The sequence below is a fragment of the Fonsecaea nubica genome (assembly GCF_001646965.1).
Source record: "Fonsecaea nubica strain CBS 269.64 chromosome Unknown Scaff90, whole genome shotgun sequence".
Classification (NCBI taxonomy): domain Eukaryota; kingdom Fungi; phylum Ascomycota; class Eurotiomycetes; order Chaetothyriales; family Herpotrichiellaceae; genus Fonsecaea; species Fonsecaea nubica.
Genome location: NW_019173763.1, coordinates 20,528 through 47,034, shown reverse-complemented (window position 1 = coordinate 47,034; position 26,507 = coordinate 20,528). Strand labels below are relative to the sequence as shown.

General features: G+C 53.5%; 12 protein-coding genes across 12 annotated transcripts; 7 read left to right on the top strand and 5 right to left on the bottom strand.

The window, feature by feature from the left end:
- Window positions 1-436: 436 nt before the first annotated feature.
- On the top strand, window positions 437-2,593 carry AYO20_09565 (hypothetical protein; the record flags this gene model as incomplete). Its single annotated transcript, XM_022647834.1, has 6 exons — window positions 437-512; window positions 593-853; window positions 933-1,197; window positions 1,295-1,713; window positions 1,817-2,099; window positions 2,224-2,593. 6 exons carry the CDS (start codon window positions 437-439, stop codon window positions 2,591-2,593), a joined length of 1,674 nt encoding a protein of 557 aa, XP_022496180.1.
- Window positions 2,594-3,098: 505 nt separating this feature from the next.
- AYO20_09564 (hypothetical protein) lies at window positions 3,099-4,136 on the bottom strand (the record flags this gene model as incomplete). The annotated part of the gene is made up of 1 exon (XM_022647833.1): window positions 3,099-4,136. The coding sequence occupies one exon, from the start codon at window positions 4,134-4,136 to the stop codon at window positions 3,099-3,101; it is 1,038 nt and encodes a 345-aa protein (XP_022496179.1).
- A 651-nt stretch (window positions 4,137-4,787) lies between these two features.
- Window positions 4,788-6,331, bottom strand: AYO20_09563 (hypothetical protein; the record flags this gene model as incomplete). Its single annotated transcript, XM_022647832.1, has 5 exons — window positions 4,788-4,896; window positions 4,954-5,142; window positions 5,212-5,794; window positions 5,858-5,952; window positions 6,036-6,331. The coding sequence occupies 5 exons, from the start codon at window positions 6,329-6,331 to the stop codon at window positions 4,788-4,790; spliced, it is 1,272 nt and encodes a 423-aa protein (XP_022496178.1).
- A 611-nt stretch (window positions 6,332-6,942) lies between these two features.
- Window positions 6,943-7,674, bottom strand: AYO20_09562 (hypothetical protein; the record flags this gene model as incomplete). The annotated part of the gene is made up of 2 exons (XM_022647831.1): window positions 6,943-7,496; window positions 7,608-7,674. The coding sequence occupies 2 exons, from the start codon at window positions 7,672-7,674 to the stop codon at window positions 6,943-6,945; spliced, it is 621 nt and encodes a 206-aa protein (XP_022496177.1).
- Window positions 7,675-8,542: 868 nt separating this feature from the next.
- Window positions 8,543-9,426, top strand: AYO20_09561 (hypothetical protein; the record flags this gene model as incomplete). The annotated part of the gene is made up of 2 exons (XM_022647830.1): window positions 8,543-8,565; window positions 8,622-9,426. 2 exons carry the CDS (start codon window positions 8,543-8,545, stop codon window positions 9,424-9,426), a joined length of 828 nt encoding a protein of 275 aa, XP_022496176.1.
- A 916-nt stretch (window positions 9,427-10,342) lies between these two features.
- On the top strand, window positions 10,343-11,422 carry AYO20_09560 (hypothetical protein; the record flags this gene model as incomplete). The annotated part of the gene is made up of 1 exon (XM_022647829.1): window positions 10,343-11,422. One exon carries the CDS (start codon window positions 10,343-10,345, stop codon window positions 11,420-11,422), a length of 1,080 nt encoding a protein of 359 aa, XP_022496175.1.
- Window positions 11,423-11,630: 208 nt separating this feature from the next.
- AYO20_09559 (hypothetical protein) lies at window positions 11,631-12,958 on the top strand (the record flags this gene model as incomplete). The annotated part of the gene is made up of 4 exons (XM_022647828.1): window positions 11,631-11,757; window positions 11,831-12,026; window positions 12,121-12,273; window positions 12,364-12,958. 4 exons carry the CDS (start codon window positions 11,631-11,633, stop codon window positions 12,956-12,958), a joined length of 1,071 nt encoding a protein of 356 aa, XP_022496174.1.
- Window positions 12,959-13,177: 219 nt separating this feature from the next.
- On the bottom strand, window positions 13,178-14,026 carry AYO20_09558 (hypothetical protein; the record flags this gene model as incomplete). The annotated part of the gene is made up of 1 exon (XM_022647827.1): window positions 13,178-14,026. The coding sequence occupies one exon, from the start codon at window positions 14,024-14,026 to the stop codon at window positions 13,178-13,180; it is 849 nt and encodes a 282-aa protein (XP_022496173.1).
- Window positions 14,027-14,799: 773 nt separating this feature from the next.
- On the top strand, window positions 14,800-16,438 carry AYO20_09557 (hypothetical protein; the record flags this gene model as incomplete). Its single annotated transcript, XM_022647826.1, has 3 exons — window positions 14,800-15,027; window positions 15,085-15,469; window positions 15,519-16,438. 3 exons carry the CDS (start codon window positions 14,800-14,802, stop codon window positions 16,436-16,438), a joined length of 1,533 nt encoding a protein of 510 aa, XP_022496172.1.
- A 454-nt stretch (window positions 16,439-16,892) lies between these two features.
- Window positions 16,893-18,002, bottom strand: AYO20_09556 (hypothetical protein; the record flags this gene model as incomplete). The annotated part of the gene is made up of 2 exons (XM_022647825.1): window positions 16,893-17,851; window positions 17,906-18,002. 2 exons carry the CDS (start codon window positions 18,000-18,002, stop codon window positions 16,893-16,895), a joined length of 1,056 nt encoding a protein of 351 aa, XP_022496171.1.
- A 610-nt stretch (window positions 18,003-18,612) lies between these two features.
- Window positions 18,613-21,727, top strand: AYO20_09555 (hypothetical protein; the record flags this gene model as incomplete). The annotated part of the gene is made up of 2 exons (XM_022647824.1): window positions 18,613-18,795; window positions 18,869-21,727. 2 exons carry the CDS (start codon window positions 18,613-18,615, stop codon window positions 21,725-21,727), a joined length of 3,042 nt encoding a protein of 1,013 aa, XP_022496170.1.
- A 958-nt stretch (window positions 21,728-22,685) lies between these two features.
- Window positions 22,686-24,855, top strand: AYO20_09554 (hypothetical protein; the record flags this gene model as incomplete). Its single annotated transcript, XM_022647823.1, has 3 exons — window positions 22,686-22,785; window positions 23,020-24,306; window positions 24,470-24,855. The coding sequence occupies 3 exons, from the start codon at window positions 22,686-22,688 to the stop codon at window positions 24,853-24,855; spliced, it is 1,773 nt and encodes a 590-aa protein (XP_022496169.1).
- Window positions 24,856-26,507: the final 1,652 nt, after the last annotated feature.

Below are 26,507 nucleotides of genomic sequence, written 5' to 3'. Positions count from 1 at the left end.
TTCTTTCGCCGAAATGCGGTCTTCCTTTCTTACCCCAGCCATGCCGTCTTGGAAAAGACAATCTCCACGCGCCATGTTCCAGGCAACAAGATTACCTTCGAGTAACTCTTCCCCACGGGCACCAATAGCAACGCCTTGAGCCAATCCACGTTTAGGTCCGTTCCGTTTTCGGCGAAAGTCGTCCACCGGACATGTGGGCACTCCGCGACCAGCCTTCTCCCCCGCGATATCTTCTTCCCGTTGGCATCTATACCCCAGAATTCTGTGGGAAGGGTTTCCGGGGGGTCCTCATTCTGGCTATATTATACCTTCGTCATGGTCGTTATCCAGATGTCGTGGGTCTTTCTCCATCTACTACAGCATCATACCTATCTTGCCTCACATACAGTCTTCATCGTTTGAGCGTTCAGGAATCTGTCCCATCTCCCTCACAGCCATGGGCGATGACAAGGTGGAATACGAGAACTGGGAGGTTCAGCCCAACGTGGTTGTCACGGAGCAATACATAGAGGGTCTGTCCAGAGCTTCTTCTCGGTCTTGGTGATGAGGAGAAATGGCTGACATTCGCGTGTGTGTGTGTGTTTTCTTGCAGCCGAACCCACCTGGGCAAAATACATCCCTGGAGGCTACTCAAGGTCGAGATGCTTGAAACTGTCGGGTATGCCCATGGTGTCATGCATCCTTGGCCTCGCAGGGACGTGTCTGCTGTTCTTTGGCTACGACGCCGCTGTCATGAGCCTGGTCAACATCAACCCGGACTATCTGCAACACATGGACTCTGCGGGAGGCACGGACCGTGATGCCGCTCGCGTTGGAGGCATCGTGAGCTTCTGGTTCCTGGGTTTCCTCATCGGTATATTTCCAACCTACCATACCTTGTTATCTCGTTCTTCCTCAGAAGTGTGGGCTGACACGGGATGCGTTTGTATCAGGTGGAATTCTGGCCGGTAGCTACGCCGACAAGGTTGGACGACTCAAATCCATACAGCTGGGGTGCGTCTGGGGGATCGTGGGTGCCTGTCTTTTGGCGTCGGCTCAGAACTTCTCCTGGATGGTCTGCGCGCGTATCATCAGCGGCATCGGTTGCGGCCACCTCAACACCATCGCCCCAATTTGGACGTCGGAACTCGCAGACTACAACCTACGGGGCGCGTATGTCTCGGTGCAGTTTACCATGTGCGTCGGAGGGGCGACTATGTAAGTTTGACGACTTACCTACCTGTCTGCCTGAGCGGCACACAGACAGACATGACCATTTCTCAAGGGTTGTCCATAACTGACAACGTCAAACCAGGACATATTGGATGGAATACGCCGCGCTCAAGACCCGGTCTCTCCAGTTCGCCTGGCGGTTTCCCCAAGGCTTCCAGATGGTGTTTCTGATCTTCATCCTCCTTGCGGCCAATTTCCTGCCAGAGACACCCCGCCACCTCGCAAAGACGGGTCGTTTCGACGAGGCCCGCGAGATCCTCTTCCGCTGTCGCCTTCAGCCTTCCGAGCAGGCGATTGAGCAGGAACTCGCAGAGATTCGAGAGGCCATTCGCGTCGAGGCGACGTCCTCGGCCCACGGCTTTCTCTCCATGATCTGGAAAAAGGACGCGCTGCATACCCGTCGTCGTGTTGCGCTGGCCATGGGTATCCAGGCGATGGAGAAGCTCTGTGGTCCCGACGCCATTGCGGCGTATGGACCCATCATCTTCGGCTTGAGTGGATGTGAGTACACCCCCTGCCCTCAATGGTTTCTGTCTTGTGTCAACTTTGACGTTACGGAGAGAAGAAGAAGAAGTTTGGACTGATCATCTGTTATGTCTCTTAGTTACTGGAAACTTGCCTGCCATGCTGGCCGGCTTCAACTTTATATCCTACACATTCAGCGTCCCGATCGGCATGTACTTTGTCGAGCGAGCCGGGAGACGAAAGCTGATGTTGATTGGGCTGGTGGTCATGGGCTCTTCACTGCTCATTGCCGGCCCACTCGCGCGAGAAGCCATCAACACCCCCGATACCGAGTTGACCAAGAAAAGAGCCTACGGCGCCGCCGTTGTGGCGTTTGTTTTCTTGTACACCTGCGGATTCGGCAGTACCTGGATCACATGCTGGTTTGTCTCTCCCCGTCTCTGTCTCCCTCTGACCCTGGCCAGTTCCCCATTGCGTTCCCTCTTCTCCTTCACAGAATTTAGTGTAACTCGCTTGACTGACTGCTGATACCCACACCTCGTACAGCTGGGTCTATCCCACCGAGATCTTCCCCCTCGCCACACGCGCAAAGGGCGTCTCGCTGTCCATGGTATCCTTCGCCATCTGGGGCGCCGTCATCAACGAAGTCATCCCGTACGTCATCAGCGCCGTCGGGTGGTGGGTCTTCATCATGTTCGCCATCATGAACTTCCTCCAAATCATCCCCGTGTGGTTCTTCTACGTCGAAACGGCCAATCGTCACCTGGAGGACCTGGACATCCTCCTCGCCAGCGACAGTCCCCTCGCGTACAAGATGGAACGCGAGTTTGCAGAGAAGAAACGCGCCCTCGGCTTCCATGCGGAGAATGCGCAGGGCGTGGTTGGTGCGCACGCGCCGCCGGAGGTGATGGGATAGGTGACGACGAGATGTCTCAATGATGGCAAGCTCCAAGAGCAAATTATAATTCTCAATGGTGGGCACGGGCCCCTGAGGGATCTCGATCAAACCGATATCGCTGCAAGGACTTTAGTGTGAAATGCCGAGCAAAGCGCTGAACATCGAGTAATCGAAGGGCTTTTATAGATGGATTTATTTCTTCCACAGCTTCGGTAGGGCCAACCGAGCTACTCAGGTCTTTCCCAGACCGTTTGTCACTAAAAGTCACGGCCGATAGGTGCAGAAATGAACTCTTTCAGTACCTCTAGAGTCAGAACCACATGAGAGTTCCCTGGACACATAATTGGCAATTAACATGCAAGTCTCCAAACATGGCAATTAGTCGTTGGCATTGGAATAGTTCGTCATGGTTCATCTTGCTTATTGTGTATAGATGCGCGTTAGAGACGTAACATGATATACCGCGTGCTTTTTATTTTTTTAGGGGCGGTTTAAATTGGTAGACCTAATTCCGAGTCTCAGCTCATGACAGAAACTTTTCCAGCGAATCCACCGTGTCCGTGACCGTGTCGGCCAACTCCCTCCACGTAATGCCCAGCGTCTTTGTGACCTTGCTGCTGTCGACCTTGTACAGCCCTCCCTCGGGATAGCCACCGCCGGGACTGTCCTCCGCGGGCAGCCGGTCGCGCAGTCGTTCGTGTTTCGTGCGGATGATCTCCACGAGCTCCCTGTTGGAAAAGTAGCCGGCGGCGACGAGGAAGCGCTGGTTCGCGGCGCCGGGCTTCTCCAGGGCCAGGACGTGGCAGAGCGCGAGGTCCCGCACGTCGACCCACGTGAAAGTGGCGTTGTCGGGGATCTTGTCCTTGTGTTTCCCCCGAATCAGGTCCCCGATGATCTGATTGCTGGTGTTGAGGCGGTCCAGGCTGTCGAGGTGGGAGATCACGGGGCCCAACACCATCGGTGGACAGAGGGTGGTCAGTGAGAAAGGCGGCGGTCCTCGCGACTGTTGTTGCTGCAAGAACTCCCACGCTGCTCTCTCGGCAAACGTCTTGCTTGCCCGGTAGCCGTTGGCGATGCTTTCCGACGCCTGCTCCAGAGTGACGGGGTTCCAGTCCTGTTCCGTGTACATGTGCTCGGGCCAGGATCCCTTGAAGGGGTTCACGATCGAGGCGAACGACGACGTAATGACGACTTGTTTGACCGTGGGGGCGTGTTTGACGATCGACCTCAACAGACCCGTCGTGCCTTTGATCGCGGGGTCGAGGAGATCTCGTTGCACGTCCGTGACGTTGAAATGGAACGGGCTGGCCGTGTGGATGACGGCTTCGAAGGGCGGAGTAGACGAGGTGAGGGCGGCGTCGAACGCGTCGTCTTGAGCAATGTCTTCGACAATTGCAAAGTCCAGTCGATCTGTCCCGACGGTTGGATATGCAGCTCTGATCTTGTCGGCTTTGGCGGGAGAGCGCACCGTCGTCACCACGCTGTAGCCTCGCTGGATGAGATGGTCCAATACATGCGCCGCGATGAAGCCAGAGCCACCCGTTAGAAGCACACGTGTCATGATGGTCTGAGTTCTGTTAATCCTGTGGTTTCTAGTTCTCCCGTTCGTTGCAAAACTGCGATTCAAAACATGCGTGGCTTTACGAGTAGATTATAATATCTGTCCCAGAAGTTCTCTTATATTCTAAGCTACAACATCGACCAGCTTCGGCCTATACCTGTGCTAATAGTCCCCCACAGAGCCTGAGCCCGGCTGTTAGAGCAAGTACACACCATGGTGCCGAAGTTCTTAAAGTACCAGAGTGCTCATGTTCCCCGAGCTTCGGCGAACGTTTCCCGGCGAAATCGATTGGACTTTATCAGCAATGGCTTTGCCCGTAGAAAGACGGTTGGAGGAGATGGACGACCGGGTAATACCTAGAGCGAAGAAAGGGGCCTTAAAAGTAACGGGTAAATCTCTTCGTATTCTTCTAGCTAGGTCTAATCGCAGACCAGGAGTCCACAACTTACGCGAGAGAGGCTCCTGCAACTTGGGCCGGTGGGAGAAGGGAAAGTTTACAAGGAAGGCATGAATCAATATTCCCCATTGTTATGTTTCGGACATCCTTCCCCGGTTATGCCACTAACTGTCCAGCTTGGTGCATTGTTGTCTCCGTTGGTCACACACACACGGTTAACGCTTCGTCTTGTTTTTGAGGCATGATTTCGGACTTCAGAACGGTGGAAGCATTTTCATCTCGGTAAACTTTTTGAATACCGCATGGATAGATTCGATAGAATCCACAGTACCATGCCAACCAAACTTGCGGGCTTTGTCCATGCTAGAAAACCACTATTAGTATTGGCCCCCTTGGGTTTCCATCCGAGGAAATTCTCACCTCGTTTGCCAGGACCATGTCAGCTCGAGCGCAAACTGTAGAAAAGCAAAAGTCTTGTCGGGATCTTGCAAAGGCTCGGTATTGAGCCCGTATTCTTGCTTCAGCTCAGCCCAGGCTCGCCGAGTTGCGGGCTCCTTTGCCCACTCGATGAAGCTGAAAGTTGACCGGAGTTTTCCCTTTGGGCCGTATCTAAAACACAGCGCATCAGCAAGTGATTCTTCTCTCTGACAGAAACACCAGGGGCGGCTCCAAACATACCCTCTCGGGACAAATGGCAGCTCTACCTCGTGGTAACTGGCGTTCTCCTGAGGTGCAAGCCACTCTAAGCCAAACCAGGATGCCAGAATTGGCCACAACTTTGAGAAAGTGAACTCGGAGCCATCGGTGATGTTGAAAGACTCCCCTGCCGTGCCTTGGTTCAAGACTAACCACTCGTAAAATGTACCCAGAATGAAACCTGAGGATATGGGATGATTGTTATCCCAAGATACAAAATCCCCGGGATACCTCAGGGGCTGGTTCAGCTTTCGTTGAACGGCGGCATAGACTGCAAGCGGATAGAAGATGGTCATGTCTGTACCGGCGACGGCGGCCAGAATCCACTGCGGCATTGTCACGTTGTAGCTGACCCCCGGGTGAGTTTTGGCATACTTGACCAACAAATCTTCTTGGGTGTAATAGAAGTTGGGCTCCAACTCGACGCGAGGAGCTCCTTCGGTCAGAGGGACGTTGACGTGGCCTTGGTGGACGCCGTAGTTCTTTCCTCCAGTTTGAAGCAAGATTCGCCGGGGCTGAACATCTGCTTGGTCCAAGGCGGAAAGAAAGTTCTCAAAGAGCCGCCCTGCATGGGTAGAACTGTCACAACGAACTCATCTGCGTGTGCGCTGGGTGAAAAGTCTCTCACCATTCGTTTCAGCCAAGTGATTTGCATCCCCAAACACCTCTGAGTCGGAGCCTTGTCTTGCAACCTGGACATAGCCGAAGTAGAAGATGTAATCACTGGGTAGGAAGTCGCAAAGTCAATTCCATTCCCCCTTGAGAACAAACAGAAGGAACTGGGAGAGTGCAGGGGGTGGCCTTACGCCTGGACTTTGTGTTTCCGCAAGGCACTCGCAATTTGACCAGGCTCCCAGAGCAAGTCCACCGCTACGTGCTCGACGTTCTTCGCCTCTGTGGCCGGCGGTCTCCTTGACAGGGCATATATCTTCTCCCACCGGTCCGGACTGGAGCTGAGCACATCCACCACGGGTTGGCCAGATTGACCGCTGGCGCCGACAACGATAGCTCGAAGATTTCTCTGGGCAGGATCAATGACAGGCAATCCGCGAAATATGCCTTCTGAGCGGACTTGGTACGTCTTGCTGGTCGAGTGAACCATGATTTTTGATAGTTGTCGAGCAGGAGATCAGTTCGTGATTCTACATACCCTTTGAAATAGACCGGTACTCGAAGGACCAGAACCAAGACTGGAAAACGGTCCGCCAGACGATCATTAGTCAATCCCGAATTTGACGGTGGCGTACATTTTGCTGAGAATAATCTTTTGCTATTCGGCGAATTTGACAGAGTCTGTTCCTATTCAGGAGATGCTCCCGACTGGTGCTCAAGACGTGATATTCTGGGACTCAAGTGATTGCTAATCTCTACTTGCTTTCATGAATTCAATCAGTGTTCAAAGCATCGAGACAAGACTTCAGACATGGCATTGTTGAGCCTTCAGGTGCAGCACGCAGTCGGGCACAAGGAATACCTATAGCATGTTCCTCATTAGGATTTTACTTCGACGCTTTCTTCTCGCAGCCTCATCATCCTTCGTACATCGTCCTCCGCTTTTGTTATTGTTCTCATATGTGACCTCATGGTTTGAGATCCTGACGAGACCTCTCTGTCAATCGGTGTGAGGACCTCTTCATGCTTCGCCAATGTACTTTGGCCAATTTGGACTTGGGTTCCGAGCAATCCATCCACCGTCGACGATAAAGGCTGTGTTTAGTCAGTGATCCGCCCGATGACCAGACACTCTTGGGATTGGGGAGTCTCACGATGACCAGTAATGTAAGATGCTTCGTCTGAAGCCAGGAAAAGAACCAGCTGAGCCACCTCGTTCGGATGTCCTCCACGGTTCATGGGGATGCTCTCGAACAACTCTTCCCTCAGTCGTTCATTCTTCAGAGTGGCCTCCGTCATTGGAGTTTCCATAAACCCGGGACAGACTGTGACCGCCCGGATTCCGTCCCTCGCGTGGTCCATGGCGATGGTCCGCGTAAGATTGACCAACCCTCCCTTGGCGGCATTGTAGGAAGAAAGGCCGTAATCTCCACCAATGCCAGAGACACTGGCAGTGTTCACAATCACTCCCTTTCCCGCCTTTTTCATGTGCGGAATGACGGCTTTGGCGAGGTAGAACGCGCCACAGAGGTTGGTCATGATGACTTTGTTGAAGACGTCGACGTCGTGTTCGACTACAGGGACGATCGGGCTCAGCATTGCGGCGTTGTGGAACAGGACGTCGATTTTCTTGAATTTCGCAATGCAAGCATCGACTGCAGCGAAACAGGACGTTGAGTCTGGAATGTGTTCTCGATGTCAGTGTCGTCGTACGATCCGTATAAGGGTGGACAAATTGTGTCAGGGACGTCGAGACAAATCTTTACCAGAGACATCGCATGGGTGGAAGTGAGCCTTAGGACCAAATCGCTGCATTGCATCCCGTTCCTTCATGGTTGATCTTGGTCAGCAGTTTGCGGTGGGATAGTAGTATGGTGGCCAACAGACTCCCAGAGGACATGTCTGATGTCTTGACAATACCACGGGAAGAATTACCTTCAGATCCGTAACAAAGACAGTGGCGCCTTCGTCCAAGAACCGCTCGCAGGTCTGTGCTCCCAGTCCAGAGGTACCGCCCGTGATGAATATCACAGCCTCGTTGAAACGTCCCCCCATGGTATTCAGCGATATAGCCGACGACTAGGCAGCGTCGTGTTGTATTTGAGGAGACAGAGAGTGTGTGTCTTTATCTTGGACGAGGCGTAAATGGATCGACTTCTTTGTTCCGGCACGTTTCCAAGATGGTCGACACCAGGTCCTCATCCCTTAATGTGGCTTCTCGCTCATCGGCTCCGATGAGGGTCGAGTCTCAGACACGTCCTGAAGCCGAGAGCCTGGAAAAGGGAAGATGAGCCTGATGGTCAGACCCTGTCTAGGCTCACACATGGTTTGGAAGCTTCGGCGAAACAACCATCGTTGAGTAGGCCATCTACATGTCCCGGCTGCACCCTCATGTACCCCACGATCTTTCGACAGTCAATAACTCTAGCTAACCAGTGGGAGATTGAGATTTCTCCTCCGCAAAACGCCAATTGCGATTTCGACACGGTTGGCTCAAAGTTCGCCGAAGAAATGGACCGAGACCCAAGATCGTATCTACCATCTTACAACTACCACTGGTAGGTAATAAGACGTGGACCTCTGTGTTTCAACAAATTTTCACAAAGGCTGCTTGTGGTGGGTGCCGGACGCGGCTACAGTTTGCAACAGAAAAGACTACAGCGATAACAACCTCTGTTCCAACCACTTGTCTGGGTTCACAATGGCACCTCTTTTGATGACAGGGTAAGAAAACTATTCTCCCACAAGACAAGGTGCTGCTCTGCTAACCACGACATAAGGGTCGGCCTGGTCACGGGAGCAGCGTCTGGAATCGGGCGAGCATGTGCCAAAATCCTGGTCGAGGAAGGATGCACGAGGCTCGTGCTGTCGGACTTGCCTGGAGGTGGCCTGCAGGAAGTCGCAGACGAGCTCAAGAGCATCGAACCTTCGGTGGAGACAGTTCTATTCGTCGGTGACATGAGCAAAGAGGTCGACGTCGACCAGATGGTCGCGGCGGGCGTGGCTCGATTTGGCGCGATTCACTATTGCATCAACAGCGCCGGCGTGACGAGTCGGCCCAGACTACGGACGCACGAACTGGAGACGGAGGCATTCGATCGAGTCGTCAACATCAACCTCAGAGGCTTGTGGCTCTGCGAACGGGCGCAGATCCGCCAGTTCCTGAAGCAAGAGCCAACGCTTCAACCTCGCCGCCATCATGCCGCCGGAATAGCGACGCAGCGAGGGGCCATTGTCAACATCAGCAGTATTTTCGGCCTCACCGCGCACGCAACGGCCGGGGCTTATCCCGCCTCGAAATCCGGAGTGTTGGGACTGACGAGGACGGATGCGGTGGCGTACGCGACCGACGGGATCCGAGTCAACGCCATCTGTCCGGGCTTTATCAACACGCCATTGGTGGAAAAGGCCAAAGAAGCGGGCGCAGACTACAACAAGCTGGTCAGCCTGATCCCGTTCAGACGAATGGGTACTGCTGAAGAAGTGGCCGAAGCGGCAGTGTGGCTGGCAAGTGAGCGAGCAAGTTATGTGAGCGGCGTCGAGTTGCCTGTGGATGGTGCTTGGGTCAGAGCGTGCAACACATGATTTTGGACTGTCAAGAAGGAGGGTGCAAGAATACAAGAGCCAAGTCAGTGTTTGGGGGGTCTCGAGCCAACGAATGACTTGGATCCTAGACTCGTAACCAGCCACATTTCGCCGAAATATGTTGGCTCAGTCATTTCGCCGAAATGTGACAGAGGGTCATGGTTGTGGATACATTTTGATCCACCACCTTCGGCCGAGGCAAGCTGGCTGGTTCGGAAGGATGATCATGTCTACGTCCTTCAGCTGAGAGCGTTGTCGTGTACCTTGGAAGTAAAGCAAGGGACGAGCGGGATGAGTGCTCTCGCCACCACCCTCGATAGAATGACCCACGAATAGACAAAACCACTACAAAGGTGGAATTGATCAATATTTCGAATCTGGATATGAAACAGAAGTACTCACAGAGGCTTGCGACTGACTGAATTAATCTCCGCGATTGTTTCCAACCGAATAGAACAATCGGGACCCCCCGGAGACGTCTACGCATGCAGTGGCCAAGTATCAAGCAGCAGTTGTTATAGTTCTAAGTAGGTACCGAGTATGCTGCAAGCTGTAAGACAGTCTGGAAAGGTGCTCAATCACAATCATCCTCCAAGCCCCAAGATCTCTGTCTCCCCAGATCTGCGTCTCTTCATGCCCCATTAGATGAGAAGTGAGTGTGGGGTTCCCCGACATTAGTAAAAACCAGTGGCCAACACCCACACGGCCTTTCTCTCCCTCAACAAGTATCACTTTAAAATCTCACCTGACATATTTTGACAAGTTTACCAGGGTCTGAAAAAAGAAGCCCATCCGTCCCCTGCTCTGAATAACCATCTACTTCAAACAAATGGAGCAAAGCTCGAGTCGTGCGTACCGCCGGCGAAAGCGCAAGTTGGCGTGCAAATACTGCAATTCTCGCCACATACGATGCAAGATGCCAGAGACAACAGGGACATCCGACCGGGCAGGAAATGCCCGTCAATACCAATGTCAGGCTTGTTTGGATGCCAATAAAGAGTGCGATCTCGAAACACTTGCAATTACAATGTATCCAGAGTTATTCCCTCCGTCTCAGCCGACACCGCAGCGTGAAAGAGTCCGAGCCCGTCTGCCGCACACACAGCCATCAGAGCACTACCATCATCACCAGAGCACGCAGAGCGGCGCTGCTCTCCATTTATCGGCAGGTGGCCAAGACGTGTCGTATTCGCCTCGCTCCAAGAGTACCCCGCCGTGCCCGCCGCAGGAAGGGTCGGAGATGATCCTCGTACGATTGATGGATACGCAGCAGGACAAGGATGAACTTGACCAGCCGACCAAAACGACCGACCGAGTCCTGTATTTTGGAGACGAATCGATCTGGTCTGATAGCCTCCGAAGAGCTCGGAGCAGCAAATCCAAATCTCGTTATCCCGCAAGCCCACAGCTCCTGAGCGCCCGATCATTGGTGGACAGTAACAACATCCATTATGCTGTGCCGCCAACGGTCAGGGACCAGCCGCAGGATATCCCACAGGATGACATCGACGTGCAGCAGGAGGAAATCAAGCTGCTACAGAAGAAAGGGGCCTTTTCCCTGCCACCTCCCGACATCCAACGGAAACTCCTCGACGCGTATTTCACCTGGTCGTATCCCTTGCAGCCCATCCTCGACAAAGAACAGTTTCTCGACGACTTTGACAGGGGCCAAGCACCCATCATCCTCGTCCAAGCGTTATTGTTCGCCGGCACCACGTGCTGCGACGAGAGCATCATCATACAATTCTGGCCGAGTCGCCGCGCCGCCCAATCGACCCTGTACAAGCGGGTGAGGGCGCTGTACGACGCGGACCACGAACAGAATCGCGTCACCATCGTCCAGGTCCTCTTCCTCATGTGTTTCTGGTGGGGGAGTCCCATGGACAAAAAGGACTTTAGCCACTGGTTGGCGGCGTCTATCCATCTGGCCCAAGTGACGGGCATGCATCGGTCGTATGGTCATACACATCACCGTGAAAGAAAACCGAAATATTGACTGACTGTCATTTTTCTACCCTTCAGGACAAAGGACTCTCATCTTTCCATAAAGGACAGAAAGCTCTGGAAACGCATTTGGTGGACTTTATACGTAAGTCGTATCTTCGATCGCGGAAACTCTATCTCCACACATACGCAGAGAAATTCGACTAAGTCATGTACTTTAGGTACGCGACCATTTCGATGCTGCGTCAGTAGGCCGGCCCATGATCATCCACGACGACGATTGCGACGTTGAGCCCCTGTGCCTGACTGATTTTGAATGCGATGAGAACGGAATGCCACCCCTGGGAGCTATGCATTGTATTGAAATGACGAAACTGGCGACTTTGAGTACGACTCCCCTCCCCAAAGTCTCATGGGAGAGAGAGAGAGAGAAAATCAAAAGCTGATGTGATATGCAAAGTCGGCCGAGCGATTCGAGCCGTCCGATCCGGTCAAATACCCAGAGACCCTCCTTCTCCCACTGACGCCAAAGGAGCCATCGACGACGCTCTTTCAGCTTGGGAAAAGCAGCTGCCCGAGCAGTTACGATACCGCGAAGGGGAAGAGCGTAGCCCACAAGCCATGCTGTTTGCAGCAATGCTGATGCTGGGCCTGCAGTATGTCATCGTCATCGTCATCTTACCCTCTTTTTGCAAATGTTCTTTGAACAGAAGTTGGAAGATGTTGCTGACGGGAAAAAAAATTGGTCAGCTTTTGCCGGATCGTACTGCATCGAAAAGGGTTCTTGGACTCGAAACACAAGAACGAAACCAACTCGAGGGCCCTGGCGTCTGCTAATGCCGTGACTCGCATTGTCGAAGAACTCCTCAGTGAGGGTCTCCTGCCGCGGGCACAAGTACATTTGTAAGCTGGAGCTGTCATGTCGCTGTTACTATTGTTGTTAGTATTTGGCACAAAGACCTAACAATGATGTTCTCTCTCTACTGGACACAGAATCGCGGTCATTTTCGCCTCGTTCACCATCCATATCGTTTCCATGGAGCAAAGCCAGGGCGCACGGAGGCGAGTCCTGCAACACAAATCCAAGCTGTGCCTATTGGGTCTCGCAGAGTTCCGTGACTATTGGCCATTTGTGGACTGGATGTATCGATTATTCAGCAGCCTCTTGCACTGGCTGGAGGTTGGAGACAGCAGCAACACTTCCTTGTCCTCCGAGGGCCACAATCAGGGACTATGGGCAGCCACCACCCAGCTTCGTCCGGAGAACATGACTCTACAAGCTGCTGAACTGACAGACAGCACCACAGACGTCACCACCACCACCACCCATGCTGGTGACAACAACACGGCCATGTCTCTCCCACTCTCCTATGAGCAAGATGCGAGTTCCATGGCCGATGCTGCGCCCCCCGATCATTCCGGCATGCTCCAGCAATTCATGTCCGGCATGTTGGCATCAGAAAACTTTCTCGACCCGTTTCTGCCACCATTGGAAAATCTCGATTGGGATGATCCCAACATGGCAGGAAATCCCATGCTCTGGACTTCCACGCCGCTACCCACGGTGGAAAGAGGGTCTCTGTCCTGAGAATGTTTCCAGGAACCCCATGACATTTTGGCGGGTTGTGTACAGCTCATACCAGAGTTGCGGCATCAATCACGATCCGATTTCCAAGGTTGATCATTGAACAGCGGCATGAACTTGAGCCCTCCAACTTGATATCTTGTCAAACTCAAATATTGACTTTTCGAAGAGAGATGGAGGAGGTCCCAACCCCAACCCGCCCCATCTCTCTCAGGGCTTATATTAGATTGGAGGATCGAGCTGGTATAGTTCTTGTACAATCTTGAACACGTCCTCCGCCGACCCGCGTATAGTATCGGAGCATTGACTAAATTTGTCGGGATGCCAGCGCTTTCTTTCCCGTCTCAGCCATTGGCGAGAGTATTCGGGTGACTGTTGAAAAAATTCAGCAATGGCGTGGTGACAAGGCTGGCCTTGAACTGCTTTGTCTTTGCATTCGGTACATGAAGCAATGGGCGGGAAAGGGAATTCTTGTAGGTTCGGTTTATCTGATAGACACGTTTGAGTGTGACGATACCACTTCTGAAAGGTCACAGAGGACTTTTTCGCGGGAGGCACGAATTGCTGGTCGATGTTGGTAGGCTGTGGTGGAGGAGCCCGTGGTGGAGGAGCCCGACCGGCGGAGTCGGCGCAAGTGCCGTAATTCGAGTAGAGCGGTGTCCTAGAGCTTGCGGAACCCCTCGAGCTAGAGGACGCCGCTGGGAATGGATGAAAATGTCGTGGTTCCTCAAACCCTCGTCGCGGCGTGGGCTTGGACCAAAGAGGCCTTCGTATTCGTTTTCTGCATTCTTTGGCGACCCAGAGAATGATCCTGATGGCGATCAAGAGGGTCCAAGGGACTATGAGCACAGCGGCAACACTAATGGCCACGATTTTCAGAGCCTCCAGGATGAAGTCAAATAGATACGCTGCACCTGAGGCGTGCCAAAGCCAGGACAACAGTTTGCCGGCACCCTTGGCTAGCCACGACAGAGCTGCGAGCACCAGTCGTGCAAGGGTACACCCAAGCTGTTCGCATGCTGATCCGTCAGAGACCACATCGACTGGAGGTGTCAACGCCGTGGGAGCCATTCTTTGGCAGAATCGGTATTGCTTCAAACACTATGGCGGCAAGGCTGTTTCAGTTTATGAGGTTCAGCAAGTGATTAAGCGTAAACTTAAAGTGTGGACTAAGACCTCGTCTAACCTTCCCTGCTAATCTTTTCACAGGCAGCATTCCAGTGCCGACCTAACATCGAGCCTCAGATGCCCGCTTATTCGTACAGCCTCACTACGCAGTTCATTAAATCAGCGAGGAGGTCAGCCATGACCGGTAAGGCGAGGAGTGATCGCTACCGCCGGCTCGGCGCGAGCCGGCGGTAGACAAGGGCGGCATCACGCTATTCCCCGATCGGGTTGTTCAGAGAGAGATCGTGGTCGGACGCTGTGTCACTGTCCTTTGGAGTTACACAAAGATGATTTTACCTAGTATCCCTTCTCCAACCTCCAAAACGCACGTCGAATGGACTTGACAACATTGTTTACCCTTATGGTTCTCGAGTGAACGAGTTGCGGTAGCCAAAAGCCACCCTCGCCTGGCAGTTGTCAGGCTGTCAACCACCAAACCATCGCCGTGGAATATGTTCTCCTATTCTTGCCATGGGCTATCTCGACGCCTAAGTACACGCATGGCTCGGCTGTTGCCGTTTCGCAACAAGCATTCCACCATGGTGGACACTGACAAAGGTAATACAAGCATGAACACACATCGGGAGAAAGGAAGCTGATGCATCAAAGACTGGAATACCAACCAAGATTTCTTCAACTTCTCGCGCGGCCGTTTTGTGTGTGACGAAGAATACAACATGTCAATACGGAGAGTACGCTTCGACATGAACAAGCTCGCACGAGTTGCCACTGAGGCCATAACGGCCAATAAATGCATCAATGTCGAAAAATGCCCCGACGGCCTGTACAACAAGTCCTATCTCTTCACCATGGACGACGGCAGACAAGTCATCGGCAAAGTGCCAAATCCCAATGCCGGTGTGCCCCATTTCACCACTGCAAGTGAAGTTGCAACCCTGGATTTTGTACGTGCAATCACCCCTCGCCGTGACAGTTCTGTGGTTTGGCTGACACTTGTGAAGGTCCGTAACATCTTGGAAACACCAGCACCACATGTCTACGCTTGGAACTCTAGGGCAGACAATCCAGTTGGTAGTGAATACATCATCATGGAAAAGATGCCAGGGGTGCAGCTCTCCCGGGTCTGGGACCACATGAAACCCACGGACAAGGTCTTGGTGGTCATTCAACTGTTCCGCTTTCAGAAAAGGTGGCTGTCGGCCTGTTTTACAAATATTGGTGGCCTCTATTATGCAGATGACGTTGAGGCCGGCGCAGCCAGAGCACCTCTGTTTACCGACAGCACTGGAAAGGAGGTCAGAGACGACCGATTCGTGATAGGGCCAACCAACGGTCGAGACTGGGTTGATGGAGTCAGATCCTCGTTGAAATGCGATCGAGGTCCTTGTAAGACGGATAATTACTGTTTAGAGTGTCCCAGTCTAATTCTTTACAGGGACTTCCATCTCGGACTACTACCAAGCCATCCTCCACCGCGAGATCAACGCTACGAAGAATGCAACGCGCCTCCCCAAGCAATCGGTGATGCTCTGCGGGCCGACACTGTACGAGCCACCGCGTGAAAATAAACAGGCAGTTTTGGAACGGACTGCCCGCGTTGTGAGATACCTCATTCCTGCCGAAGCATCAATATGTGCATCACACATATGGCACAACGACCTTCACGACGAAAACATCTTCGTGGATCCGGCAAATCCCACCAAAATCACTGGCATCATCGACTGGCAGTCGACTCTCGCCGCGCCTCTATTCCAGAATACCATCGATCCTGGGTTCCTTAACTATGACGGACCAGGCATCGAATCCCTAGACAAGCCAGTGCTCCCCAAGAACTTCGACGACTTATCCGCCGCCGAAAAAGACGCCGCACTCGAACTTTCCTACAGCCAGGCTCTCCTGGTAGCTTACCGCAGGCTGATCCAGAAGAAAACGCCATTGAAACTGGCATCAGAATTCCAGACCTCTACCGCATATGACATCCTCAAACTTTCTCGCCGCATCTTTGAAGTTGGCGAGGCACACGTACTGGCTATTCTCACCACCCTGGAATCCGAGTGGGGCGACCTCCCTGCTGTGCGACAGGCGGGAGGGCCTCGTTTCCCGCTCAGCTTCTCGGAATCCGAGCTCGAGCAGATCGACGAGGATGTAGAAGCTGCCGATGCTGGGATCTACGCCATGGACGGCATCAGACGGCGTCTCGGACGTCTGTGGCCCGACAAAGGCGCCGTACAGGCTCAACAGTACGATGAAACGAAGAGACTGCTTAGAGAGGTGAAAGAAGAACTGCTGCACAGTCTCAAACTTGACGATAAAGACGCCCGGGTCTTTGAAGAACTGTGGCCTTTTGATGAATAGTGCCCACCCTTGACTCCGCCCTCCATCTCTCCCTCTCAGACATGGCTTGTCGGGTGCTGTGGATGAAGTTCTGCTGGGAGTCTTGTGCTCATATGCCGTGTACGAATAGAATGTCGGTTAACTTGGCACCCAACCCGCCTCCCCACTGGTTGGCTTAGCTCAAGATTAGTTTTTTCCGCTCCACCCCTCGCTCCTCAGAATCTAACCATTTTATCTACACCACATAATACACATACACATGCTTCGTATTGTATGTAGATACTCGACACTCGCGGGTACCCTGGGGTTCTTTTCTGTCTGGTATATAGGTTACATATCACCCCTGTGACAGTGGCTGTATTGATATGCCCGATCCTCCTTCCATCTATGTCTATTGTCTGGTCTCATCTGGTTTCTTCCGTTTTCTTCCCGTCGTGAGTGAGCCTCCACACCCCGTCGACAACTTATCACAGCCCTATAACTTCGAGTCCTTCGGCTGCTCCTTCGATTTCCTCGTAGTGTTGCGGCTGGCATCCACGATCAGACTCGCGTGTGTGCTGCTCGCCACCAATTCTCCCGCTTCGTCCCAAACCTCAATGTTCAAATCGAACCGGCCGTTCCTGATCGTCTTGGCCAGGACTCGCACAAATAGCCACTCGACGCCTTCCTCTGGCAATAACTTTTTCACATCCAGATTCAAGCTGAGCGTCGGGTACCAGAATTTGGCACTCGGCTCGCCTGATTTCAGCAAGGCTTTGAGCTCGGCTTGGCTGTGTTGGCCGATTGCGGCCTCCTCGACGACAGGATTTACGTATGACTCGACAATCTGTGGAAACATGTCGACCACGAAGCCCAGAGCGTCATTGGTCCAGCGACCTGTGATGTTTTTACTGGGATTGAGAGAAGGCGTCTTGGGCGCGAACCGCACCCACTGGTCCACGATGGCCCGAGGCTGACCGGACTGGCCTGGTTGTCGCCGGCGATGGGGCTGGACCAGGTAGATCTGAATGTTCTGCCCGGCACGGCGGAAGGCAGGAAACGGGTCGTTTGCGCGGATCGTATAGTTTTCATCCCGGCCTTTGGTGCCCAAGAGCGCGAGGTTCGCAGGTAGAGCGGGCGGCCAGAGCTGATACTGCGTGTCGAAGCTCAGGCCTTGTTCGGTCGCAATATTGCTCATGGTTATGTACCCCTGCACCTGATCCTGCCATTGACCGTTGTGTTCCTGCTTTTGCGCCAGGACAATGTGTAAGTTGCTGATGCGCGAGCCCAGCTTGACGTCCTTCACCGTAAAGACCGCCGGACCCACGGAGGTGCGGCGCAGGAACTCCAAGTGCATATTGACGGGGTGTGGTTCGGAGCGAGAACCATGGGTCAGAGACATGTGGGTGCGGGCAACCATGAGAAAGGCCGAAGTCGTATAGCCGCCATTGGGGACTGAAGGTGGTCATCAGTGAGTGTAGATACGGGCGAGGATATCGTGCAACCTACCAGTCCCTATGCACCATTCGTTCTCCAAAGTGAGGGTATATTGGTGCGACGAGAGTTGCTTGATGGGGAGCACATCTGCGAATGTCGGGGGCGCCATGGCTGGCGTGCTCAGGTAGTAAAGAAGAGGAGGGAAATATGTTCCAACTCGACGTCAGCCGGAACTACATGGTGCGATTTAATATAATGGCGACACGGTAATGAGGGTATCTGTCTGGGAAGAAAACTAAAAGAGACGTCTTACCGGGCGATGAACCTCGGCTCAAGACGGTATTGATTCATTATTGGTGATTGCGACTCGCTGATTATTAGCCACGCCTGGAGCCCTTGAGCGAGTAGAAGGCATTGGGCCTAGCAAGTCTAGGAACGTCCCGAGCACCCCTAAGCATCCCTCCCCTTCTTTTAAGTGTGGTGGCTCGAAATAGGCGGGTAAATGTTACATCACGCCGCTAATCTGTGGCGGTGCAGAACCCCCCAACCTGCACCATGACGAGGTCTGCTTGTTACCGCAATAAAGTGGGATTTTTAGTGGAGTGACAAGACAAGAAAGCATGGAATATCGAGCGTTTCCTTTCTGCCTTGATATCGCCATCACCATCACCCGGCACACATCTGTGTATCCCGTATAGCAATCTCCATGCACCACCCTCTTCTTCACGGCCTACCTCCGTGTGCAGTATGAGGGAGGAAGTGAAATCACGACGACCGCCATGACACTCTCCAATCGTCCCAGGCGACTGCGCCCAGTCCGCCAACAAGGTCGCGCCTTCTATCTGACGGCCCTGGTCATCACTCTCTTTACTTGTTATAGCTTCATACGAGACCGGAATTATGGCCACCTTTCTCGGACGAAGAAGTTCGACACTCGCTCTATCGCACCACGCGATCTCGAGGTAACCACCGCATTGACTGCGCTCTCAGTTATCCCAATGGAGCTTCCTGACTGACTCTTGATCGAATTGCTAGTGTCGACTTGTCCACACTTCCAAAGACCAATGTACTTTTGTCAAGGAAAATTGTCCCGACGAAGAAGCCGGCCTCATCTCCTACCTCCAGCTCTACTACTGCTCGCTCGCCGATGCTCAGCCGTTCGCGTTTCTGCTCCTCGTCGTTTGGGTATGTCTCCTCTTCAGCACGATCGGCATCGCAGCCTCCGATTTCCTCTGTATCAACCTGAGTACGATTGCGAACATACTGGGGATGAGCGAGAGTTTGACGGGTGTCACTTTTCTGGCCTTTGGAAATGGCAGCCCCGACGTCTTTTCCACCTTCGCCGCCATGCGAAGTAACAGTGGCAGCTTAGCTGTGGGGGAGTTGGTGGGCGCGGCCAGCTTCATCACTGCTGTGGTAGCGGGGAGCATGGCCTTGGTTGCGCCTTTCCAAGTCGCCAAGAGAAGTTTTATTCGCGACGTTGGGTTCTTCGCAGTCTCGGCGAGTTTCAGTCTGGTATTCCTCGCGGATGGGAGTCTGCGATTCTGGGAGTCCATCACCATGATCGCATATTACGTTTTCTATGTGTTTTTTGTGGTCGGCTGGCACTGGTGGCTGTCCCGACGACGGAAGAGGAAGCTTGCCGAGACTGCGGCGAGACTGCATCACCACATTCCGGAATCACAGGAGTTGGAGGTGCCCGAAATCGAGGAGGACGAAGAAGCACGCCCTGCTACGGAACGAACTGGCCTCTTGCGTGAGCAGTCCAGCGAGACTATCCCAACCTTGCGGACACCAGGAACCCCAGCCTGGAAAGTTGACGATCTCGACGACGACGACGAAACGCGAGACCGATATCTGGCTGAATTGCAAAGCAGGATGAGGGTGGGCCGACCAGCACGAGGCGAGCGAAGGAATACAATGACCCCGATCCGGCCGAGCTTGATAGGGGCGCTGGAATTTCGATCACTTATGACTTCGCTAGAGAAGAAAGCCACCCATTCCCAACCTATTGGCTTACGGAGGTATTCTGACGACGCCTCGGCCTCCCATTCTCCCATTCCCGTCAGTGCACCACCCGGCGCTTCTCAACCCAATCTGGTCAGCACACATTATACGGACTTGGAGGGCGAGAGTCCACGTCGCGCACGAGCCGTGTCTGCAAATGATGCCACTCATCTGCACATCGATACGGATTTTCTTAGCGACAGACATTCTGAGAGAAGCTCAGAAAGTGTCCTCACCAGCGGTGATTCCGATTCAAAGGCTCCTGCTGCAAACCACACGAGGCCGAGCGCCCACATTCTCAGAACACTGAACGACCCATCTTCTCAAAGACCCCCTTCACCTAAACTCATTGTGTCTACTTCAGGTGCTAAAGTCCCAGAGACAGGCTCCCTCTCCGCCGAGCGTCCCAGATCGCCGAATCTCTTGGCACCGCCGACAACGACCTTCCACCGACCGGACTACCAGGAAGAACATCATTCTCCCAATCGAAGTCCGCTGCTGTCGCCCGGCTCCGGACCGACACTGCAAGTGCCTATTCTGCATACGCCACATCCCGACCACTCCAAGGGAGTTCTGCGTCACGAGGATTTTCCGCCATACGTGGATTCTCCAATGCTCCTGACCCCGATGTCCTCCCGGCCTCCAAGTATTCACCTACCGGCACCCAGTATGTCGCCCCAGTCAACTCACCATCTGGGCCTTCTGCCGGACGAGGAGGAACCGCCGATGCGGAGATTCTCGTGGTGGCCGTACCGATACCTTCCTGCTCCTCAGGTTATCTGCGCGGCATTGTTTCCTACCATTTATGGGTGGCGGGAGAAGTCGTACACGGACAAGGTACTGGGGGTGGTGACTGCACCCAGCGTCTTTCTGCTGGCCATTACACTTCCAGTTGTCGAGCCCAGGGAGGAAAAGCCGGTGGTCACGGATCCCGAACTCCTGACCCCAGCGGAGGGCATCCGGCGCAGGTCGGCAAGCTACCTTGAAACCACACACGACGTGCCAGGTCTAGATCCGGTGTCGCCATCATCTGACGGACCGCCTCATCCGCACGGCACGGGAATCTCCCGACAAATGTCGGAGCATGGCAAAAGTCCTCAACCAAAGGTGGACGAGTTGGGTGGACCCAAGGACTGGAACAGATGGTTGGTGTTCCTCCAAGTGTTCACAGCACCATTCTTTGTCGTGACTATCGCCTGGGCAAACATGGATGATGATCTGAGCATGAGACTTTATGTTCGCATGGTACTGGGATCACTGGTGTTTTCGCTCGTGGCGCTTCTTATCCTCCTTTCACTCACAACGCCTGATCGCGAACCAAAATATCGGCCACTACTCTGCTTCTTGGGGTTTGCTGTGGCCATAGGATGGATTTCCACCATTGCCAATGAGGTGGTTGGCGTCCTCAAAGCCTTTGGGGTGATTCTGGGCATATCGGACGCCATATTGGGTTTGACCATCTTTGCTGTTGGCAACTCGTGCGGTGACCTGGTGGCGGATATCACGGTGGCCAAACTCGGATACCCCGTCATGGCCCTGTCGGCGTGCTTTGGTGGACCTATGCTGAACATTTTGCTGGGGATCGGCATTGGAGGCATGTACATGAGCATCACTCACGCCTCTCACAAGCACGCCAAACATCCTCACAAACCGATCAAATACAAACCCTACGAAATCGACGTGAGTACGACGTTGATGATATCGGGAATCACGCTGCTCGTGACGTTAGTGGGATTGCTCATCGTGGTGCCATTGAACGGATGGAGGATGGATCGCAAGATTGGGCTTGGATTGATCTTGCTGTGGTCAGTGTCGACGGTGGGCAATGTGATTGTGGAACTGCTTGGATATGGGGGAGACACGGTAATGTCAGCCATAGGGCGATGACATGGTTATACCCCGAGATGAATGGATTGGATCTCGCTGGGCGTTCAGGACCGCAACATAAAACGTGGGGATTTCCGTCCCAGTACATATACCACTTACTATATTCTGCGTCCGGTCTGCCTCCATGCGACGTGAGGCACTCCTTGTTGGGCTCGAGAGCTTCTAACGAATATCGACAGAGGTCTCTGTCGATCTCGACAAGACATGGTTATCTGGAGCTTGGAAAATGTCGGAGCCGTCCCTTTGGCTCTCTACGCACGTTAAATTGGTCTGGCTGCCCATGCCTCCTCGAAATCCCTCCGAACATCGCTCTCGATTGGGCTCGTCCAAGTCCGGTACGGATCCGGTGTTTGGAGGTGCTTTTGTACTGTGGGTGCATGGCTATTGCGAATGTCTCTGATTGGCGCTTCTTTAGCGAACCTCGGCATGTTGCAGCGGCCAATATCGGCCACTGTCGCATCACGGCGGAAAGACGATGAGGCGAGATGACGACGAGCGGCACAAGTTGGTACGGTGCGAGCACCACGACCGACTCAGCAAAAGGGCGACGCCACCGAGGCGTCCATCGCTCGTATTTGTGATTATTATTTGGTCAATCACGGACTTGGATCGGACATTTTTCCCTTTTTTACCCCAGATTTTACCTCTTACCAAGACTCTTCGTGTTTGATGTACATACATCTGCACGTATAATATCTCTTGGTGTTCTATTTCTCCCCAAGGTCCTTCTCCCCTTGATTATTTGGTCTTTTAGCATAGGAACCTACCCTTGTTAAAATCTCTGCGTTGTCCCGCGTGTGACTAGATCAGACCAAATCAACAAGAAAGGCAACGGCGCGGAGAAGCTCGAGCCCCATCCCAATAAGGCCAGCCATCGTTAGAGAAACGGACATATCCATCCTTTCTGTTTGACTGCTACGACCCAGAATTTAGATACACGCAAAAAGGATTTGAGAGAATGCCTATCAAGTCGAACTTTCCGGACATCGACCTCCAGGTCACTGACCTCTGGTCGCTTTTGTTCAACAGAAAAGACCGAGAGTTCCCCGATGATCATGGTGAGTGGGTTTTTGCTTGGGTTTTCTGCAGTTTGGAAGAGGGTGGTCTGGTCTGAGTCCTCGATGGTTCTTGAGATGAGGAGAAGGAGTGGGAGAGGTGGAAGCGGTGAATCGCCCAGATTTCTGGGAGGATGTCTCTTTGGTGCATCGAGCAGGACGACGAGGGTGCTTCCTACCAACGCCTACCAAAGCATATCAAAAGATACTGTCACTGACCTTGGCCCCCGTGATCAGTCATATTCCAATCTGCCGACTCCCTCTCCAGACAATACACCTATGCCTCGCTGCGGCAATCTAGCATCGACTTTGGCAAGGGCCTCAAATCCAATTTCAACTTCCGCAAATCCGATGTCCTGGGTCTCTTCGTGCCCAACGACATCGATGTCCCGCCTGTCGTCCTGGGAACCCTCTGGGCAGGTGGCATCGTCTCCCCCGCGAACCCGGGCTACACGGTCGCCGAACTGGTCTACCAACTGAAAGACTCGGGCGCAAAGGTTCTATGCACGCACGTGTCCGTGCTCGATACGGCGCGCAAGGCAGCTCGCGAGGCTGGCATCCCAGAGAGCCACATCATCTTGCTCGGCGAGCAGAGCGATCCCTCTCGAAAGTTCAAGCACTGGACGCTCGTCCGCAACCTGGAGGGCACGGCGCGGTACCGCACCCCCAAACTGGACCCGAAATCCGACCTCGCCTTTTTGGTGTACTCGTCCGGCACGACGGGTCGGCCCAAGGGTGTGCGACTGACGCATTTCAACATGACCAGCAACGTCGAACAGATCCACCGGGCCGAGGGGTGGGTGACGTGGAATGGATCCAAGACGCCTCCAGGCAGCGACATCCCGCTGCCACCCAAGGGCCAGGGCGACAAGATCCTGGCGTGTCTACCCTTTTTCCACATCTACGGGCTCAACTGTCTGGTCTTGTGTCCCATCTTCAGCGGCGTCCACACGCTGGTCATGGCGCGGTTCGATTTGGAAAAGTGGTGCGCGCTGGTGCAGGACCACAAGGTGACATTCAGCTACATCGTGCCGCCGATCGTGCTGCTCCTGTGCAAGAGCCCCGTGGTGGAAAAGTACGACCTCTCGTCGCTGCGCATGACCAACTCGGGCGCGGCGCCGCTGACGCGCGAGCTCGTCGAGAACCTCTACAAGCGCAAGGGCGTGCGCGTCAAGCAGGGCTACGGCCTCAGCGAGACGTCCCCCACCATCTTCGTCCAGCGCTGGGAGGACTGGTGGTCCGCCGTCGGCACCACGGGCATCATGGTGCCGAACCTCGAGGCCAGGTTCTGCGCCGTGCCCGGCTCCGGCGAGGAGTCTGACGGCTCCAAGGAGCTGCCGCGAGGAAAAGTCGGCGAGCTGTACGTCAGGGGTCCCAACATCTTTGGCGGATACCACAACAACCCCAACGCCACGGCCGAGTGTCTCGAGGACGGATGGTTTCGGACCGGCGACGTGGGTTTCTTGGATGAGAGGGGGAACTTGACCATCACGGACCGTGTCAAGGAGTTGATCAAATATAAAGGTATGTCTGTCCATATCACTCTTGCCAACCTTTGTCCCCTACCTGCTTTTTCAGCCTTGCCTCTTCCATCCTGCTTTTGGCTTCTTCCCGTTCCTGGGACTGAATCCCCCCCTCCGGGCGTGCATGGGCAACTAACGTCCCCCGCGCATGAAAGGCTTCCAAGTCGCCCCCGCCGAACTCGAGGGCTACCTCGCATCCCACCCACTCATCGACGACGTGGCCGTCGTGGGCGTCGACTCACAGATCCTCGGCACCGAAGTTCCCCGCGCGTACATTGTCCCCAAGGACCGGAGTCTCGTCTCTTCTTCTTCCTCTTCTTCGTCCTCGTCACAAAAAGCAGCCGCCGCAGCCGCAGAGATCACATCGTGGATGAACGCCAAAGTGGCCAACCACAAGAAACTGCGCGGCGGGGTCAAGTTCGTCGACGCCGTGCCTAAGAGCGTCAGCGGGAAGATTCTGCGGAGGGTCTTGAAGGAGCGGGCGAAGAAGGAGTTTCAGGAGGAAGAGGAGGAGGAGGAGAGGAGGAAGAAGGTAAGGGCGAAGTTGTGATTTTGGTCTCAATTTCTTCAAGCAAAGACGATGTATCAGGAAAAGGGGGGGAGGAGATGAGAGATATGTAGACAGACAGACTGAAGGTCAGAGAGACGGATGGGCAGATAGACTGATGGGATCTGGATCGTTAAGTGGACGTACGAATGGATGGATGGATATATGGATACCCCAATGGCTTGATCTGATCTGATGAGTTCCTGTGTATGCCATGTCCATGTCCATGTCCATACAAGAATGACAGCCGAGTTTGGATACTTGTGTTTCTGCGGTAAAATATATTGGAACTGGAGTGATTGGAACGAATGGGACATGATGCATTACCCGATACATCAGGTACCTACCTGGGTACGAAAATGTGTTTGCGACTGGCCATTCTTGCGCCAGATATCCGCTGCGGTGGAACGACCTAGTATAACATGTACTATATGTACATGAAGTATCTACTGTATAGGTAAATAAGGTCCTGGGCAGGTGACTTGTTCATAACTCATTATGAGGACTGGAAGACTGAGAGACTGAGAGAGTCGCCCGTTCAGTCATTCATTGATTCATCCATCCTTCCATCCTTCCATCTAGGCAGAGAAACAGAGAGACAGACATCACACACCACACAGAGAGAAAGAATAGGATCCTTCTCGGCACAGCACACTGTGTTCAATTGACCAAACATGTCTCTTCTCCTTTTATTCTCCATTGTCACAAAGCCAGCAAACAAACTCCCACCTCCTTTCCGAACAGGGTCTGAATCCTGCAAGAGACTCAGGTTCAGCCCCGAACCAGGAGAACAATCCACTCCCAATCCAATACCTCACCCACAGGAACAACTCGCATTATTTCGGGGAATCAATCCCCTGGAGCCCGGGTAAAGTCTTCTTCAGCTCAGCTTCAGGCACAAATCCCAACACCACAGAGCAAACTGTCATTGGTGGTCGTAGTCTCTGCAGATCCGTGCATGCCCTCTAGCTCCTGTAAAACAGAATCCGTGCTTCAAGTCTTGAATTCACTGTCAGCCACAAAACCTTCAGAGGCGCCACCCTACCATCTTTGGCAGTCGAGGTGAGTGATGATCTGCACGGACTTTAGCAAGAAACTCTCCTGAAGCCCGTAGCAGCCGTTATATCGACTAGAGAGTCACACCGTCCATCTTTCGTATTTCTTCTTGTCCTTGAGCTGTGGATGGATCATTGGTAAAAAGAAATCTCTACTCCTGTCAGTACGTGCGTAGTTTGGATGATGCTCAGAATTAAGACAGGCATCAACAAATCCCAGCCAGGACGCCTGATGCGGCATCGGCCATTTGGTCCCGCGGCGCAAAGTCCATCGAGCTGACGGTCAACCGAAGAGAGGGCACAGTGATAGTTCGTGATAGATTGGCGATCGACTGTGATCACTTGGGCAGATCGCAGCGTTCGTCCCAGGAGGAAGCCAATGGAATCGACGATTCAGCAAACAGCGAGCTGCAATGCATTGCTAAGCGTGCAGCAGTGCCTTGGTTGATTCTCTGACGAGACATCAATCTATGCCGATCTTGCCGCCAACGTTACTGGACATTGTAGGAGATGGGCTCCTCTCGGGATTTGTCCTCCTGCATCCGCGCCCAAAGATACTGCCTGTGTGGGCTGCAAAACCCGCCAGAAGATCTTCTCAGA